We start from the raw sequence: 17,802 nt of genomic DNA, 5'->3' as shown, positions 1-17,802 counted from the left end.
AGCCATCTTTCATCCATAACTTTGAAATTTCACTAAAATACAGATACATTTGCAGCGCTTCACCTTTAAAGGTCAATTTTGCTGGATTTTTACGACAAAGTTTTTTACAGGGTGGTGTCAGCATGATTTAGACATTGTTCAATTATTTTCCTCCTCACTCAAAACAATGATTTGTTGTTACATTTTTGCCAATGGCCTGTTACATTACATTACCGTGGTATCACATCAGGGTAACATCCAAATAACATCTTACGGAAGAACTTGTTGATATAGTGGTTATTTAAAAATAGAAGTATTACGACATAAATATTTTTAAGTACAGTACAGTACATTCTCGCCTGATAAACAGTGATAATTAGGCCTGTAATGTAAAGTGCTACCTTTATCATTTTTCTGTTGGCATCAAAACAGTTAACACCATGTGTGGATGAAGGAAACTACATTCTAAGAATAACTGGCTGACATGTTTAGTCTCTCAGGGGAGCTGAGAACCAAAAAGAGGGACGTTGAGATTTTGGCAGACAAGGGTGACAAAGCTTCTGATGCATTAAGAAAGAAATGGTACCCTGACATTCTAATCAGCACCAAGGCCAATGCAATTCATGAAGCAGAGAGAGACAGAGTCCCTTTCCAATCTACAGTTATATTCATCATCTTACCTCATTCTGGCACTGTTTTTGGTGTGTAATGAGAATTTAGCAGCCGGCATAGGGAGATGTGTTCTACTGTAACGCAAAACAATCTCGAACAAAAGTCAAACAAATAGCCATAAAAAGCCTTTCTGCATATGCTATGTCAGTACTAGTGGCAAACTCTAGGTCAATTGTAGAGCATTATAGGGAGGGAACCAAGCAGTTGTATCATATTATTTCAATATAGCACATTTTTGTGTGAAATCCTTAAATATTCCGTGTGGAATTGGAACTGTATATATCTATACTGAACAAAAATATAAATGCAACATGCAACAATTTCATTGATTTTACTGAGTTACAGTTCATATGACGAAATCAGTCTATTGAAATAAATGAATTACCCCTAATCTATGGATTTCACATGACTGGGAATACAGATATGCATCTGTTGGTAGCAGATACCTTAAAAAAATGGGCCTCACAATGGGCCTCGGGATCTCGTCACAGTGTTTTGTGCATTCAAATTGCCATTGATAAAATGCAATTATGTTCGTTGTCCTTAGCTTAGCATGCCCATACCATAACCCCACCGCCACCATGGGGCACTCTGTTCACAACGTTGACATCAGAAAATCGCTCACCAACACAATGCCATACATGTGGTCTGGTTGGACATACTGCCAAATTATCTAAAACAAAGTTAGAGGCGGCTTATGGTAGAGAAATTAACATTAAATGCTCTGGCAACAGCTCTGGTGGACATTCCTGAAGTCAGCATCCCAATTGCACGCTCCCTCAACACTTGAGACATCTGTGGCATTGTGTTGTGTGACAAAACTGCACATTTTAGAGTGGCCTTTTATTGTCCCCAGCACAAGGTGCACCTGTGTAAAGATCATGCTGTTTAACCATATTATTTATATGTCACACCTGTCAGGTGGATGGATTATCTTGGCAAAGAATAAATGCTCACTAACAGGCATTTAAACAAATTTGTGGCCAAATGTTGTGTATGGAACATTTCTGGGATCTTTAATTTCAGCTCATGAAACATCGTACCAACACTTTACATGTTGCCTTTATATTTTTGCTCAGTGTAGTATTCTCAGCTCCTTCATGCCAACCTGCAAACAGCTAGTGAGCACCCCAGTACATTATTCACGCATGCTTAACTTGACAGGTCCCTAAATAAACACAGAAGATCTGACAACCTGGTGAAGGTACTGAGAATGTTGAGGCTTCTGTATATTTAGTGCTTTTGAAACCTAGTAGCCTATATCATCATCTGCTATATAAGGATTAGCATGGTAATCACAGATGCAGATGGCTCATAGACAAAACCTTGATTCTGTAGCCAACATCTCCATTTGCCTCCATAATTATCATACCGTGTTTGAATTGGGTGTGGTTTGGCAGCGACAATGACATCATTACAATGTGTACATATGTAACGTGTAACATGTGGTTTGGGAGAGTCAACATTACCAATAAGCTGCTAAATGCCAAATGCTTGTGGAAGAACAATACTGACAAAAAACCACTCAAAATAAATAAAAACAGGTCTCTTGGTAGCTAGCCCCTTTCCCAGAGGCTAATGCATGCATAATGGACGCAGTAGAGGACAGCATTCAGGACTGGGTGGCTTAACCCAGGAAAGAGGCTCCCATCAGGACCACAGCCTTTAAGAGATTAGTCATATCTAATGGGAGGTGCTCAGGCTTTTCATAGGCCTACAGAATGGTGTGAGCCACAGAATGGTTCTGGGATCATAGGGACTGGTGGAAAGGCTGTGCTCTTGGACCAGACTGTGTAGATGTTCGTATATTGAGAGCTGAGAAAACGCTGAGAAAAGCGCTCTGAATTGAACACATATGATTATTACTTGTATTATTATTATTATTATTAACACACCAGCTCTCTTGTTCCTTTGTGATGACTATAAATGTAATGTCATAATGGTAAAAAGCAGGCTTTTGAATGCATTCGAGAATATTGAGCGTGTTTTTATACTAGACTGTAGCCACACACAGTAGGTGATGAGACCGCTGAGAGACTTGAAATGACCTCCCCTTAATGAGTAGCATCTGTGGGCTCTAATGGATGTTATGTGTGTGTGTGGTGTGTGTGTGTGTTCTCTGGAGGCAGTGGGTCTGACAGCACAGCACTGATTCTGTAGATATGACTGCAACGTACAAGGACTAAATCATGAAAGGTACTCCCAAGGCATTGACCGTTATCGCAAAAGGCTCATCCATCACAGCCAAACCGATTGTTTCTCTATTGTTTCTCTATTCTCTGTGTATCACACAACACCATATAGTAAATACAATCCTTTGAATGGCCACCGTTCCGCCTGCCATCTCGACTCCCAGACGGGCGAGGGGTACCGGAGGAGGAGGCTCCCCCCCTGCACCAGCTGTGGTCGGAGAGGACACACGGCCGATCGGTGCTGGGGGGGGGGGCCCGTCTGGGAGTCGAGATGGCAGGCGGAACACTTCTCGGTCACCCCAGGTGAGTCAGCACCAAACCCACCCAGAACCACCTGTTGGTCACATGTTTTGTCTTGATTTTGTTTCTTTTTCCCCTCTTCCCAGCATAAGGCGCTAGTCGATTCTTGTGCAGCTGGGAACATTATGGATCGCGGACTCGCCATCAAGCTGAGTGTTCCGCTCGTGCTGATAGATTCTCTCTTCCCCATGCACTCCCTAGATAGCCGGCCATTAGGGTCAGGGTTGGTCAGGGAGGCCATGGTTCCACTGGACATGGTGACGCAGGGGAATCATAGGGAGCGAATTAGTCTCTTCATTATCGATTCGCCTGCGTTTCCAGTGGTGCTAGGGATTCCCTGGCTGGCTAGTCACAATCCTAAGATTTAGTGGAGACAGGGGGTTCTCCAAGGGTGGTCAGAGGAGTGCTCTGGAAGGTGTCTGGGAGTTTCCATCGGTGCCAAGTCGGTGGAGAGTCCAGACCAGGGTTCCACGGTGCGCATCCCCCCCGAATATGCTGATTTGGCAATCGCTTTCAGTAAGAAGAGAGCGACTAAATTACCACCTCATCGACTGGGGGTGGGATTGTGCGATAAATCTCCAGGTAAATGCTGCGCTTCCCAAGAGTCACGTGTACCCATTGTCCCAGGAGGAGACGTTGGCTATGGAGACATAGGTCACGGAATCTCTGGGACAGGGGTACATTCGGTCCTCCATCTCACCTGTCTCCTCGAGTTTATTTTTTGTGGGGAGGTCTGCGTCCGTGCATTGATTATAGAGGTCCAAATACCATTACCCACTACATCTCATTGCTATGGTGGTGGAATCATTTCACGGAGCTGGATCTCAGGAGCATGTATAGTGTATAGTGCGTATTCGGGATGGAGACGAGTGGAAAACCGTGTTTAGTACCACATCTGGCCACTATGAGTACCTCGTCATGCCGTATGGGTTAAAGAATGCTCCAGCCGTCTTTCAATCCTTTGTAGACGAGATTCTCAGGGACCTGCACAGGCAGGGTGTGGTTGTTTATATCGATGATATTCTGATCTATTCCGCCACCCGCACCACGCATGTGTCTCTGGTACTCAAGGTGCTTGGTAGACTGCTGGAGCATGACCTATACGTCAAGGCTGAGAAGTGTGTGTTCTCCAAACGAGCCGTCTCCTTCCTGGGTTATTGCATTTCCACCTCGGGGGTGGTGATGGAGTGTGACCGCATTAAGGCTGTGCGTAATTGGCCGACTCCTACCACGGTGAAGGAAGTGCAGAGGTTTTTGGGGTTTGCCAATTACTATAATAATATAATAATATATGCCATTTAGCAGACGCTTTTATCCAAAGCGACTTACAGTCATGTGTGCATACATTCTACGTATGGGTGGTCCCGGGGATCGAACCCACTACCCTGGCGTTACAAGCGCCATGCTCTACCAACTGAGCTACAGAAGGACCACGGACTACTACTGGAGGTTTATCCGGGGTTTTGGCCAGGTAGCGGCCCCCATTACCTCACTGCTGTAGGGGGGTCCGGTGCGTTTGCGGTGGTCGGCAGAGGCGGGTGCCGTGCTATCACAGCGCTCGGGTACGCCACCAAAACTCTGCCCCTGTGCTTTCTTTTCGAGGAAGCTCAGTCTGGCGGAGCGTAACTATGATGTGGGGGACCGGGAGTTGTTAGTAGGGGGTCTAGGCCCTGAGGGTGTGGAGACACTGGCTCGAGGGGGCTAAGCAACCCTTTCTCATCTGGACCGACCACCAGAATCTGGAGTATATTCGGGCAGCTAGGAGACTGAATCCACGTCAAGCAAGGTGGGCCATGTTCTTCACCCGATTCAGGTTTACTCTATCGTATAGACCAGGCTCCCTGAACGTAAAGGCTGACGCGCTGTCCCGTCTTTATGACACGGATCAGTCCACCGAGCCTACTCCCATCCTTCCAGACTCGAGGCTGATGGCACCAGTGGTATGGGAGGTGAACGTGGACATTGAGTGGGCATTACGGGCAGAGCCTGTGCCTCCTCAGTGTCCGGCTGGGCGTAAGTACGTGCCGCTTGGTGTTCGGGACCAACTGATTCGGTGGGCTCACACCCTACCCTCTTTGGGTCATCCTGGGGTGGCGAGGACAGTGCGGGGCCTCCGGGGGAAGTATTGGTGGCCCACCTTGGCTAGGGACGTTAGAGTTTATGTCTATTCCTGTTCGGTGTGCGCCCAGAGTAAGGCTCCTAGGCACCTACCTAGAGGGAAGTTACACCCCCTCCCCGTTCCACAATGGCCATGGTCTCACTTATCAGTGACCGATCTCCCCCCGTCTCAGGGGAACACTACGGTTTTGGTGGTTGTGGATCGGTTTTCTAAGTCCTGCCGTCTCTTCCCGTTTCCCGGTCTCCCTACAGCCCTACAGACTGCGGAGGCGTAATTCACCCACGTCTTCCGGCACTACGGGGTGCCGGAGGACATTGTCTCTGATCGGGGTCTCCAGTTCACGTCCCGGGTATGGAGGGCGTTCATGGAATGTCTGGGGGTCTTGGTCAGCCTGACCTCCGGTTATCACCCCGAGAGTAATGGGCTGGTGGATAGAGTGAACCAGGAGGTGGGTAGGTTTCTGCGGTCGTATTGCCAGGACCGGCCCAGCGAGTGGTCTAGGTACGTCCCATGGGCGTAGTTGGCCCAAAACTCACTCCGTCACTCCTCGACAAACCTATCTCCGTTCCAGTGTGTGTTGGGCTACCAGCCGGCCCTGACACCTTGGCATCCGAGTCAGACCGAGGCTCCTGCGGTGGAGGAGTGGGTGCAGCGCTCCAAGGAGACCTGGATGGCCGTCCAGGAATCCCTCAAACAAGCCAGTGGACGGCAGAAGAGGAGTGCTGACCACCACCGCAGTGAGGCTCCCGTGTTTGTACCGGGGGACAGGGTCTGGCTCTCGACCCGAAACCTACCCCTCCGCTTGCCCTGCCGGAAGCTGGGGTCGCAGTGTGTGGGGCCCTTCCAAGTCCTGAGGAGGATAAACGATGTGTGTTATCGATTACAACTCCCTTCCTATTATCGTATTAACCCCTTGTTTCATGTGTCTCTCCTCAGGACGGTGGTAGCTGATCCCCTGCAGGACGGCGAGGTCACGACTCCTACTGAAGGTGGCTCCCCTTCCTGTTCGGGTGGCGCTCGGCGGTCGTCGTCACCGGCTCGGCGGTTGTCGTCACCGACTGTTTAGTTCCCCGTGTTTTGGGGGATTTGTTTGCGTTGGCGTCGTTTTCACCGGTGTGGTGAATTAAAAGTATCGCTACCCTGAACTCTCTGTTTACTGTGCCTGACTTCTTCCTCCACTACACCCCGGGCATTACACACACACACACACACACACACACACACACACACACACACACACACACACACACACACACACACACACACACACACACACACACACACACACACACACACACACACACACACACACACACACAACATACGCTCACACACACATAACATGTGCACACATGCATAATGACGCCACACACACACTCACACGCACTTTCACACTCACCACATACGCTGCTGCTACTGTCTATTATCTATCCTGTTGCTTAGTCACTTTACCCCTACAGTACCTATATGTACAAGCTACCTTAATTACATCGTACCCATGCACATCGACTTCGTACTGGTACTACCTGTATATAGCTATGCTATTTTTACTTGCTATTGTTATTTGTTATTCAATGTGTGTTTATTTCTCGTGTCACTATTTCTATTTCATTTTTTATCTTTAACTCTGCATTAACTCAAATCAAATCAAATATTAGGTTGTCTATAGGTTGTCTCATCGTTGTCGGTGATCAGGCCTAACAATGTTGTGTAATCAGCAAACTTAATGATGGTGTTGGAGTCGTGCTTAGCCACACAGTCGTGGGTGAACAGGGAGCACAGGAGGGGACTAAGCACGCACCCCTGAGGGGCCCCCGTGTTGAGGATCAGCGTGGCAGATGTGTTGCTGTCTGCCCTTACTTCCAGGAAGTCCAGGATCCAGTTGCAGAGGGAGGTGTTTAGTCCCAGGGTCCTTAGCTTAGTGATGAGCTTTGTGGGCTCTATGGTGCTGAACATTGAGCTGTAGTCAATGAACAGCATTCTCACACAGCTGTTCCTTTTGTCCAGGTGGGAAAGGGCAGTGGGGAATGTGACTGAATTTGGGGGAATAGTTCCTGAATTTGGGGGAAATTGTAAGTTGCTGAAATGTTGCCAGGGGAACCACATGCACTGGGCTCTCAAACAGTCAACTTGTGAATGTCAACACTATTTCAAGTGGATATTTGTCATTTTTAAGTGTTTCTTCTGTGCTTTGGAATTCCCCCAATGTGAAAAATAAAGCTGGCACCCATTTATATCCAGTTGAGAAGTTAATGATCACGACCTCTCATTATTCAAGACTTTCAGTCATGCAACGCTTAAAAGGTCATTTCAAGTCAATTCATGTATTTATCATCCCTCATTCCACCTAGCAAATATAATTCCATAAAGTGGCTGCCTGGCACTATGATTCTGGTACCAAGAATAGAGTGTGAACATTCACTGACAAGGTCATTGAAGATTAGCACTTCAATAGTGCTGTTTGCTAAATCAAGGAGAAGTGTTACAAAATGTCTTTGTAGATCCTGTCCTGATAGGATGTACATTATACTGTGAAGTTCCAAAACACGCAAACAATCTCACTGGATATCGTCCAGAGACTGACAAAAACTGTAAACCCCCTGGATTAAAACCGCAACTGCATTTTGGAGTTATAATGCGAAATAAATCCAGTTTCCAACCATGGAAGTCTTCAAACTGTCATATCTGAACTCTTGCCTGAGAGAACAATGGGGTAAATTGGACTAAACATTTTCCCAATGGCAGAGGTGAAGCTGTAGCCTTTGTTTTCTTTAAGCAGAGTCTTGGTGTTTAAGGAAAGAAAGAAAAAAAGAAAAGAAAGAACTGATAGAAAAGAAATAATCTGTGATAATCAGTCTGTCAGCCATGAAATTACACAAGTCAGCTCGTCACAGTGCCTCAGCCTAGACCCTTAATTTGATATAATTAACCCTGCATCTCTCCTAGTCCTTTGGCTCTTAGTCATGACCAGCAGCTGAGAATAGAAATTATAGTGTTTCTTCTCCTTCACTTTCCCACTTCCTGTCTGCATGTGGTGCTGCATTTTCGTCTTAATCGCTGATGAGTTGGTTCTCGGTAACCCACCATCTTGGTTGAGTCACGCTCACTCACTTGTGTGAGTTCTTCTCACTCACTTGTGACTGATTTCATTAGGGATAATGAAGTGTCATGAACCTGTTGATCTGACACAGTTGAGTCATTATGCTGATGAAAGAAAGACTTTGTGGCCAAAATGAACTTCCATCCTCACAGGCCAGGGGCACAACAATGTATGAATTTGTGGTTGGATCAGAATCACCGGCATTATCATTGGCCAGTACGGAGAATTAAGTAAAACCACAAGTCCAAATCACTATCTCCATCCATGGCTAATTTAGGAAAGGGCCAATTTTAGCTAGCTGGCTAGCTAGGCACTGGAGGACAACAACACAACGAGATTCAACAATTCAAGTTTTTCTGTAAATTACTTATGCTTTCAATTGGATTTGATAGAAGTCACGGCAAATCCAAGATGGCTTCCCTTGACACTTTTTTTTGCTGCGCCAGGACCATTCACAGTTGAGCTTGCTCAGTTTAGCTCAGTGCTGATTGGCAAATTTTGTATACTTTTTTTGTCAAGGGAGGACAGAGGCTCGCTGGCTTCCCTTGCCTTCAATGTAGCGGGCGGCAACAATGTCATACTCGTTTGGACCAGACAGCATCAGATAGATGGCCTACACATAGAGAGACAGAGGGGCACTGTTTTGCTCTCTCGGATGCATTCTCCTGTGAGATAAATTCAGCCTCTTGCGTATTGAAGGGAAATTATGAAACGCAGAGAGACGAAAGATACATTATTTTACGCTTTTTCATTTTAATGTTGGTAAATGTTTTTGGGAAGCCTAACTTCCCTTGGCATCCTAGAATATACACAACTGCCATGTTATTTAGGGCTTGCTGTCTTCATTAATTTCAAGCAGCACTAGGCCTGCAGGAGACAATACCAAGAACTGTAGAGTAAACTACATATCAGAATTGATTTCAGACATATGGGCTCCCGAGTGCGCAGCAGTCTAAGGCACTGCATCTCAGTGCAAGAGGCGTCACTACAGTCCCTTGTTCGGATCCAGGCTGTATCACATCCGGCCGTGATTGGGAATCTCATAGGGTGGCGCACAATTGGCCCAGTGTCATCCGGTTTGGCCGGGGTAGGCCGTCATTGTAAATAAGAATTTGTTCTTAACTGACTTGCCTAGTTAAATAAAAATAACAAATAAAAAAATATAGACAATGCTATGATGTTAAGATTATTGTTATTTCTGACCATTACTATTCTTGGATTAATGCATCAGATCAGTAGCATAATATCTGTATTTCATACCCTGCTCTGTTGTGGTGTTTGTATTCAAGTCACAGAGAGGCTGCAGTCTAGCTCGCTCTGCTATTATTTCAAGGACATCACCTCACAGAGGAGCCTTGGGGGAGGCAGAGTGATCTGTCACTACTAGGATCACAAGACAGGGATTCATTTGTGAGTAAATTTGCTTTTCATTATAGTCATGCACTACAAACCAAGTAAATGTTAAACATAATGACAACACACGAGAAAAAAATCTCAAATATATGCATAATTTGTTTGTGGCTACAACATATTGGGGAATAATACCAAACTGATTGGCAATAAAGACGCATGTCTGTCTAATTGTATTGACTGTCTCGCGCAGAATTCTGTTTCTGCTCTACTGTAGAAGTAATGTTGAAGGTATGGAGAAACACAAATTAATTATGCTTGAAAGAGTTTCATCAAGTCTTCTAATTTATACTAGATATGCTAGATCTGGAGAGTGACAGGAAAATTATAGAACTTGAAAGTGAAAGTATTGCCAGAATATGAATTAGACTGTAGTGAAAAGTTTATCATGATTGTATAACATACAGTATTTCAGAAAATAAATTATATAAATGTATGAATGAATCTTACAGAACCTGGGAGGTGACATTGACTCATTGATTCATTCCATAGAATCCAAAGGCCCTGCAAACAATTTGCCCAACATACCAAACACGTATATTTAAGCAATAAGGCCAGAGGGGGTGTGGTATATGGCCAATGTACCACAAACTCTTGAGGTGTCTTATTGCTATTATACACTGTTTTTTCATACCCGTGGTACGTGGTCTGATATACCACGGCTTTCAGCCAATCAGCATTCAGGGCTTGAACCACCCAGTTTATAATATACAGTATACATTGAGTGCACAAAACATTAGGAACACCTGCTCTTTTCATGACATAGACTGACCAGGTGAATCCAGGTGAAAGCTATGATCCCTTATTGATCTCACCTGTTAAATCCACTTCAATCCGTGTAGATGAATGGAAGGAGACAGGTTAAAGAATGATTTTTAAGCCTTGAGACAATTGAGACATGGATTGTGTATGTGTGCCATTTAGAGGGTGAATGGGGGAAAGACAAAATATTTCAGTGCCTTTGAACGGGGTATGGTAGTATAGTTGGTGCCAGGTGCACCGGTTTGCGTGTGTCAACAACTGTAATGCTGCTGTTTAAAAGAAATTCTCAACAGTTTCCTGTGTGTATCAAGCATGGTCCACCACCCAAAGGACATCCAGCCAACTACAGGCATTGATGAAAGAGGAGGCTGACACGAATTGTACAGAGCAACAGACGGGCTACAGTTAGTCAACTGATAGTCCAGTACAGCATTGTTGCCCAAAGACCCATAAAAGAATGCACAACTCATCATACCTTGACACGAAGGGAATATGGCAGCCGACGACCTTACAGAGTTCCACTTCTTTCAACAAAAACACAAAACTGCGGTTGCAGTGGGCTAAGGAATGAAAACACTGAATAGAGATTTGGAAAAACATCAAGAATGGTCCACCATCCAAAGGACATCCAGCCAACTTGACAATTGTGGGAAGCATTGAAGTGAACATGGGCCAGCATCTCCGTGGAACACTTTCAACACCAAATTGAAGCTGTTGTGATGGCAAAAGGGGGTGCAACTCAAACTTAGCAAGGTGTTCTTAATGTTTTGTAAACTCACTGTATATTAAATATGATAGCCTGCCTGCTGCTTGCTTCAATCTGACCCAAGAATAATAACCAAATTCATGTAATACTCTTTCTGACATTTATGATGACAAAAATAGAAGGATGTCTGGGACTGCCTTACCAAACTACATTGACAAGAATGACCCCAATCCCTCCACATCTACCATGAGGCAAGCGCTCAAACAGAGAGTAATGAGAGGTTTTAGTTTAGCCAAAATCTGTCCAAAATAAGCCTAATGCGTTTCCATTTATTTTGCACCTCAACTTGTTGCCTGCCTTCCCGTCCTCGGGACAAGGACTCCCATTGTTAGGGCGGAGGCATTATCATCTCGTCATTATATACAGATCTCTAGCTCAGCTATCCACGGATGAACAAAACGACAGCAGAATCCAGCTGATCACTGACAGGACAGCAAGGGCAAGAACAGCTCGAGACCAGAGGCAGCGCGCATGGACACGGATGTGTTGTTGGCAACATTACGCAGCACAAGAGTGGTGGAAAGTACTCGATAGAGTCGATAGTGGGCGAATTATAACACATTTGGCTTACAAGTGTGTGTCCATATACCTAAATGTAATTTTAAACCCTTATTCTACACACCAAATTGTTTTATTTTCATCAGAGTCGATTATGTAGCCTACCTTTCCCTTTCGACGGAATTCCAGGCATCATCTACGGTATTCCAGAACCGCCGGCATCAGAAAGACTTCTCTTCACAAACGACAGTTGAAGAAGTCACGACGAAGACAGGAAAACACTGAAATGTGTAGCAAACAGGGATATTTAAGAGTGTGAAAACTTCCTCAACGCAACACGAAGCTGCTCTTTCAGTTTTTTTGTTGTTCAAGAGGAGAGAAAATGATTCCACCGGCTAACATCATGCAGGACGAGAGTTTGGGCAAGAACGAGCGCGATCAGCACGAGACACCTCAGTCACCAGCGCCCAGTGCTAGTCAACAGGAGACAAAGGTAGTGTACCCATAAGGTCGTTTTTAGGTGATGCGACCATTCCATTAATCAATAGATCGTGAAAGGGTATGAAATAGATAAAGAGGCTGCATGACTCCCTTCTCAATCTAGAACAGCCAAAGCTTAGACATGTGTTTTACAAATTTAGCCTGTTCAATTAATTATATATTTTAAATATGCAGCCTCTCAGTCTGGAACAGCCAAAGCTTTGACATGTATTTGACATATGTTGTATATTTTTGATGGCTCATATATTGGACAAGGTCATACTTCACTTATGCACTATGGTGGAAACAAAAAGATATTCACACTGTATATTCCATCCATTCATACATATTTAATGTATTCAGTTATGTATTCCAAAAATGTTAAATAAAACGTATCTGTCCCATAATAGGCATTATTGAAGTAGAGTTATATGATTGAAAAATCAAGCCTGTACTCTGAAATGCTATTCTAGGCAACTATTTTGCATTACAGCTTAATATCCTTTCATAACAACATTGTTTGTTCCTGAGTTCATTTAGTCTGAATTTAGTTTTTGCACTTATTGTTTCCAGCCAATAATATTAATTTATGACATTCAACCTTGCCAATGAAAGTACAGTATCATAAACAGCTTAATATGTATGAATAGGACAGACAGATGGACCCTAAAAGTTTTGGAGGTTGCAACATGTGGGAACTATAGGATTGTTCCAGCTCTGCTATTGCCATTTTGTCTACAGATGTAAACTCTTAATTTGAGCCAGTTTGCTACAGCAGAAAAATAATCATGAACAGAAGGGAAATAACCCTACAGCAACAGGAAATGACCCATAAAAGAATGCACAGCTCATCAATACCTTGATATGAAGGGGTTATGGCAGCCGACAACCTTACAGAGTTCCACTTCTTTCAACAAAAACACGAAACTGCGGTTGCAGGAAATTTTTATAGGGGTTGATACATTTTTCATTAGGGCAAATCAAGTCTGAAATTTCAAAGTGGAATTTACAAACTTTAGAAGCTTTTTGAGAACTTTTTTCCCTTTCATTGTTACATTACTGTAGCACTCCCTATCCCTACACATCAGTAAATGTGGTCACTAGACTGTGCGATTAGAAGGGATTCGTGGCAGGTATCCTGGCATAGTTAGCAGCTGTGGGCAAGCAACTGTACTACTTGCTTCCAGGTGTCTCAGTTGGGATGCTATGGTTGGGTTCCTTGGAGAGAGGTGCATGACTTTGAGAATGTTGATTGCTTTCTAAATGGATAATGAGCTAATTAGCTAGGTGTCATTATACTCTTTGATAATCAGAAATAATATCTTAGAAAGGGAAAAGCATTTAACCCAAACCCTCTGAATCAGAGAGGACTGCCATAATCGACATTGGCGCCCGGGGAACAGTGGATTAACTGCCTTGCTCAGAACAACAGATTTTTACCTTGTCAACTCAGAGATTCGATCCAGCAACCTTTCGGTTACTGGCCTGCTCCCAGAATTCCCTTGATACTCTAGGGCAGGGTTATTCAACTCTTACCCTACGAGGTCCTGAGCCTGCTGGTTTTCTTTTCTACCTGATAATTAATTGTACCCACCTGGTGTCCCAGGTCTAAATCAGTCCCTGATTAGAGTGGAACAATAAAATAAACACTGTGGAACTGGCTTTGACAGCCAGAGTTGAGTTTGAGGGTTCTAGGGCATTCTAGAAGGTCAGAGTAGTGCATGGAACCATACCTCACATGGGTGATTCAACAATGCACATGTCACAGACTGTTGATTTCACTCGAAATGCATAATAAACCATTTGTAATACATGTTCATGAAGTCGCAGAGAAAGAAGCTAGGCTACTTCTTTGAATACACCATATAGGGACTCTTTCAATCATTTGAATGTGACTTTTATGGTTTTTCCTTTTAAGGAAAAGTTGGGTTTCATAAAGTAAGAAAAGTTGAGTGCCCTATCAAAACTTGCATCAGAATCTTTGCTAAAACTCTAATTTTGTATAGTCTTAATGACAAACACTATTTAAGCTTCCTTGGGAAAATCATAATTCATCATATTCCCTGAGGTGTTTTTGGTAAATTAGGTTTTAGCTTGAACCCCCCCCTTCTCATGGCTCCTTTTAAGCTTGTCCATGTGGCTATTGCTCTTGTGATAGATCCCGTATCAACAGCCAGCTATTTCCCAATGGTGCACCCACAGTCTGGTGTTGCTTGATGCATTTATTTTCTTATTATGCTGACAACCTTTATGTTAGTTTCCAGTCTTGAGAAAGAGAACATTGCATCCTTGAGCCTTCATTGTTTAGAATTAGAAATAGCTGAAAGCTCTTCATCCAGAAAGTAGTTTGTTTTATTTTTCATCGTTGGAAAGCAATATATAGGTGCAAATGTTTTCTATACAATATAATGCATGTCAAATCATTTTAGAATTGAGGTACAGTAAATGTTCTGTTTAATTCCATAGTAGCTCTGTAACTTAAAGATAACACAGACAGATCATCCCCTTACTGAGGGAGGGAGAGAGTGGACAATATATTTTTTATACACTACCGTTCAAAAGTTTGGGGTCACTTAGAAATGTCCTTGTTTTTGAAAGAAAAGCATAGTTTTGTCCATTAAAATAACATCAAATGGATCAGAAATACAGTGTAGACATTGTTAATGTTGTAAATGTGTCACGGGTGATTTCCTCCTCTACGTCTGAAGAGGGGAGCGTCTGGGTGGGGCGTCTGTCCATGGTGGCGGCTCTGGCGCTGGACGTGGACCCCACCACACCATAGTCTTTGTCCGCTTTAGTCTCTTCCTAGGAACGGCGACCCTCGCCGTCAACCTAGGATTGGCACCCTACTAAATGGCCCCACTGGACTGAGGGGCATCTCCGGACTGAGGGGCAGCTCGGGACTGAGGGGCAGCTTGGGACTGGCTGACGACTCTGGTGGATCCTGGCTAACTGGCGGCTCTGGCGGATCCTGGCAGACTGGCGGATCCTGGCAGACAGGCGGCTCTGGCGGATCCTGGCAGACTGGCGGCTCTGGCGGATCCTGGCAGACTGGCGGCTCTGGTGGATCCTGGCAGACTGGCGGCTCTGGCGGATCCTGGCAGACTGGTGGCTCTGGCGGATCCTGGCAGACTGGTAGCTCTGGCGGATCCTCGCTGAATGGCGGCTCTGGCAGATCCTGGCTGAATGGCGGCTCTGGCGGATCCTGGCTGACTGGCGGCTCTGGCGGCTGACTGGTGGCTCTGGCGGCTGACTGGCGGCTCCTGGCTGACTGGCGGCTCTGGCGGCTCCTGGCTGACTGGCGGCTCTGGTGGCTCCTGGCTGACTGGCGGCTCTGGACAGGCAGGAGATTCTAGCAGCTCTGGACAGGTGGGAGACTCTAGCAGCGCTGGACAGGCGGGAGACTCTAGCAGCACTGGACAGGCAGGAGACTCTAGCAGCTCTGGACAGGCTGGAGACTCTAGCAGCTCTGGACAGGCTGGAGCACCTGTAGGGCTGAGACGGAGAGACAGCCTGGTGCGGGGGGCTGCCACCGGAGGGCTGGTGCATGGAGGTGGCACTGGATAGACCGGACCATGCAGGCACACTGGAGCTCTTGAGCACCGAGCCTGCCCAACCTTACCTGGTGGAATGCTCCCGGTCGCACTGCCAGTGTGGCGAGGTGTAATAGCCCGCACTGGGCTGTGCAGGCGAACCGGCGACACCATGCATAAGGCTGGTGCCATGTACGCCGGCCCAAGGAGACGCACTGGAGACAATATGCGTAAAGCCGGCTTCATGGCACCTGGCTCGATGTCCACTCTAGCCTGGCCGATACGAGGAGCTGGTATGTGCATCACCGGGCTATGCACCCGCACTGGGGACACCGTCGCTCCACCGCATAACACGGTGCCTGCCCGGTCTCTCTTGCCCTCCGGTAAGCACAGGAAGTTGGCACAGGTCTCCTACCTGGCTTCGCCACACTCCCTGTGTGCCACACTCCCTGTGTGCCTCCCCAATACATTTTTGGGGCTGACTCTCGGGCTTCCATCCGCAGCGCCGTGCTACCTTCTCATACCAGCGCCTCTCCGCCTTCGCTGCCTGCAGCTCTTCTTTGGGGCGTCGATATTCTCCTGGCTGTGCCCAGGGTCCTTTCCCATCTAGGATCTCCTCCCAAGTCCATGTCTCTACATAGTGCTGCCTCTCCTGCTGCTGTTGCTGCTGCTGCTGCTGCCTCTCCTGCTGCTGCCTGTTACCACGCCGCTTGGTCCTTGGTTAGTGGGTGATTCTGTCACAAAATAACAAGGAAAACAAATAATACTATGGTCAGGGTGTGACAAAATGACTATTGTAGCTGGAAACGGGACATTTTTTATGGAATATCTACATAGGCGTACAGAGGCCCATTATCAGCAACCATCACTCCTGTGTTCCAATGGCATGTTGTGTTAACTAATCCAAGTGTATCATTTTAAAAGGCTAATTGATCATTAGAAAACCCTTTTGCAATTATGTTAGCACAACTGAAAACTGTTGATCTGATTAAAGAAGCAATAAAACTGGCCTTCTTTAGACTAGTTCAGTATCTAAAGCATCAGCATTTGTGGGTTCGATTACAGGCTCAAAATGGATAGAAACAAAGAACTTTCTTCTGAAACTCGTCAGTCTATTCTTGTTCTGAGAAATGAAGGCTATTCCGTGTGAGAAGAAACTGGATCTAACCAGAATAGAAAGAGGAGTGGGATGCCCCGGTGCACAACTGAGCAAGAGGACAAGTACATTAGAGTGTTTAGTTTGAGAAACGGACACCTCACAAGTTCTCCACCAGCAGCTTCATTAAATAGTACCCGCAAAACACCAGTCTCAACATAAACAGTGAAGAGGCGACTCCGGGATGCTGGTTTCTGATAATGGGCATCTGTACGCCTATGTATATATTCCATATAAAATCAGCCGTTTCCAACTACAGTAGTCATTTACAACATTAACAATGTCTCCACTGTATTTCCGATCAATTTGATGTTATTTTAATGGAAAAAACATGTGCTTTTCTTGGGTAACACACATGCACTGTATGCTCATAAAGTACTGATGTCGAGTGTGTTATGTCGCTCTCTGGTCTTAGTAGAGAAAAAAGTGCAAAATTCAATGATAATGCTCCTGTAGCTAGACAATGTTAGACATTGCTTTTATAATTCTACTTCTCAGCCAGGCCCTATTGAAATGGAGAACAGGTATTCCTTAGATAAGTTATCAGCTCATGTCTTACCCCACCTTACCTGTTTAATTCAATTAGACTTGAATCGAAATGGAAAGAGAGATAACGTTACAATTTGACTTTCAAGATGCCACAATGTATGCCAACATTTTTTATCTCGACCGTAGTTTCATTTCCATCTCATTACTAAGAAGGTAAACAAACAGAAAAGGTAACGTTTCTCAGTGAGAACGTTGTGTGTTTCTGAACATTATTGATAGGTATTTTCTTTCCTAATCTCCTAGAGTGAAGGCTAGGCTACATCAAAGCTTCAGTGAATTCCCAGAG

At 45.2% G+C, this 17,802-nt stretch overlaps 2 protein-coding genes across 2 annotated transcripts in view; one reads left to right on the top strand and one right to left on the bottom strand.

Moving 5' to 3' along the window:
* Positions 1 to 12,100, bottom strand: part of LOC118368512 (nuclear receptor coactivator 7-like) — a 57,596-nt gene extending 45,496 nt beyond the window's left edge. The window contains exon 1 of the mRNA XM_035752672.2: positions 11,964 to 12,100. The gene's annotated coding sequence lies outside the window, so the exon portion shown is untranslated. The remainder of the gene's footprint in view (positions 1 to 11,963) is intronic.
* A 57-nt stretch (positions 12,101 to 12,157) lies between these two features.
* The window catches only part of LOC118368513 (SH3 and cysteine-rich domain-containing protein-like), an 84,413-nt gene continuing 78,768 nt past the window's right edge, over positions 12,158 to 17,802 (top strand). The window contains exon 1 of the mRNA XM_035752674.2: positions 12,158 to 12,291. Coding sequence (XP_035608567.1) covers positions 12,181 to 12,291 — 111 coding nt within the window. The 5' untranslated portion in view covers positions 12,158 to 12,180. The remainder of the gene's footprint in view (positions 12,292 to 17,802) is intronic.

The sequence above is a fragment of the Oncorhynchus keta genome, chromosome 35 (assembly GCF_023373465.1).
Source record: "Oncorhynchus keta strain PuntledgeMale-10-30-2019 chromosome 35, Oket_V2, whole genome shotgun sequence".
NCBI lineage: Eukaryota > Metazoa > Chordata > Actinopteri > Salmoniformes > Salmonidae > Oncorhynchus > Oncorhynchus keta.
This window is presented reverse-complemented; position numbering and strand designations above follow the sequence as displayed.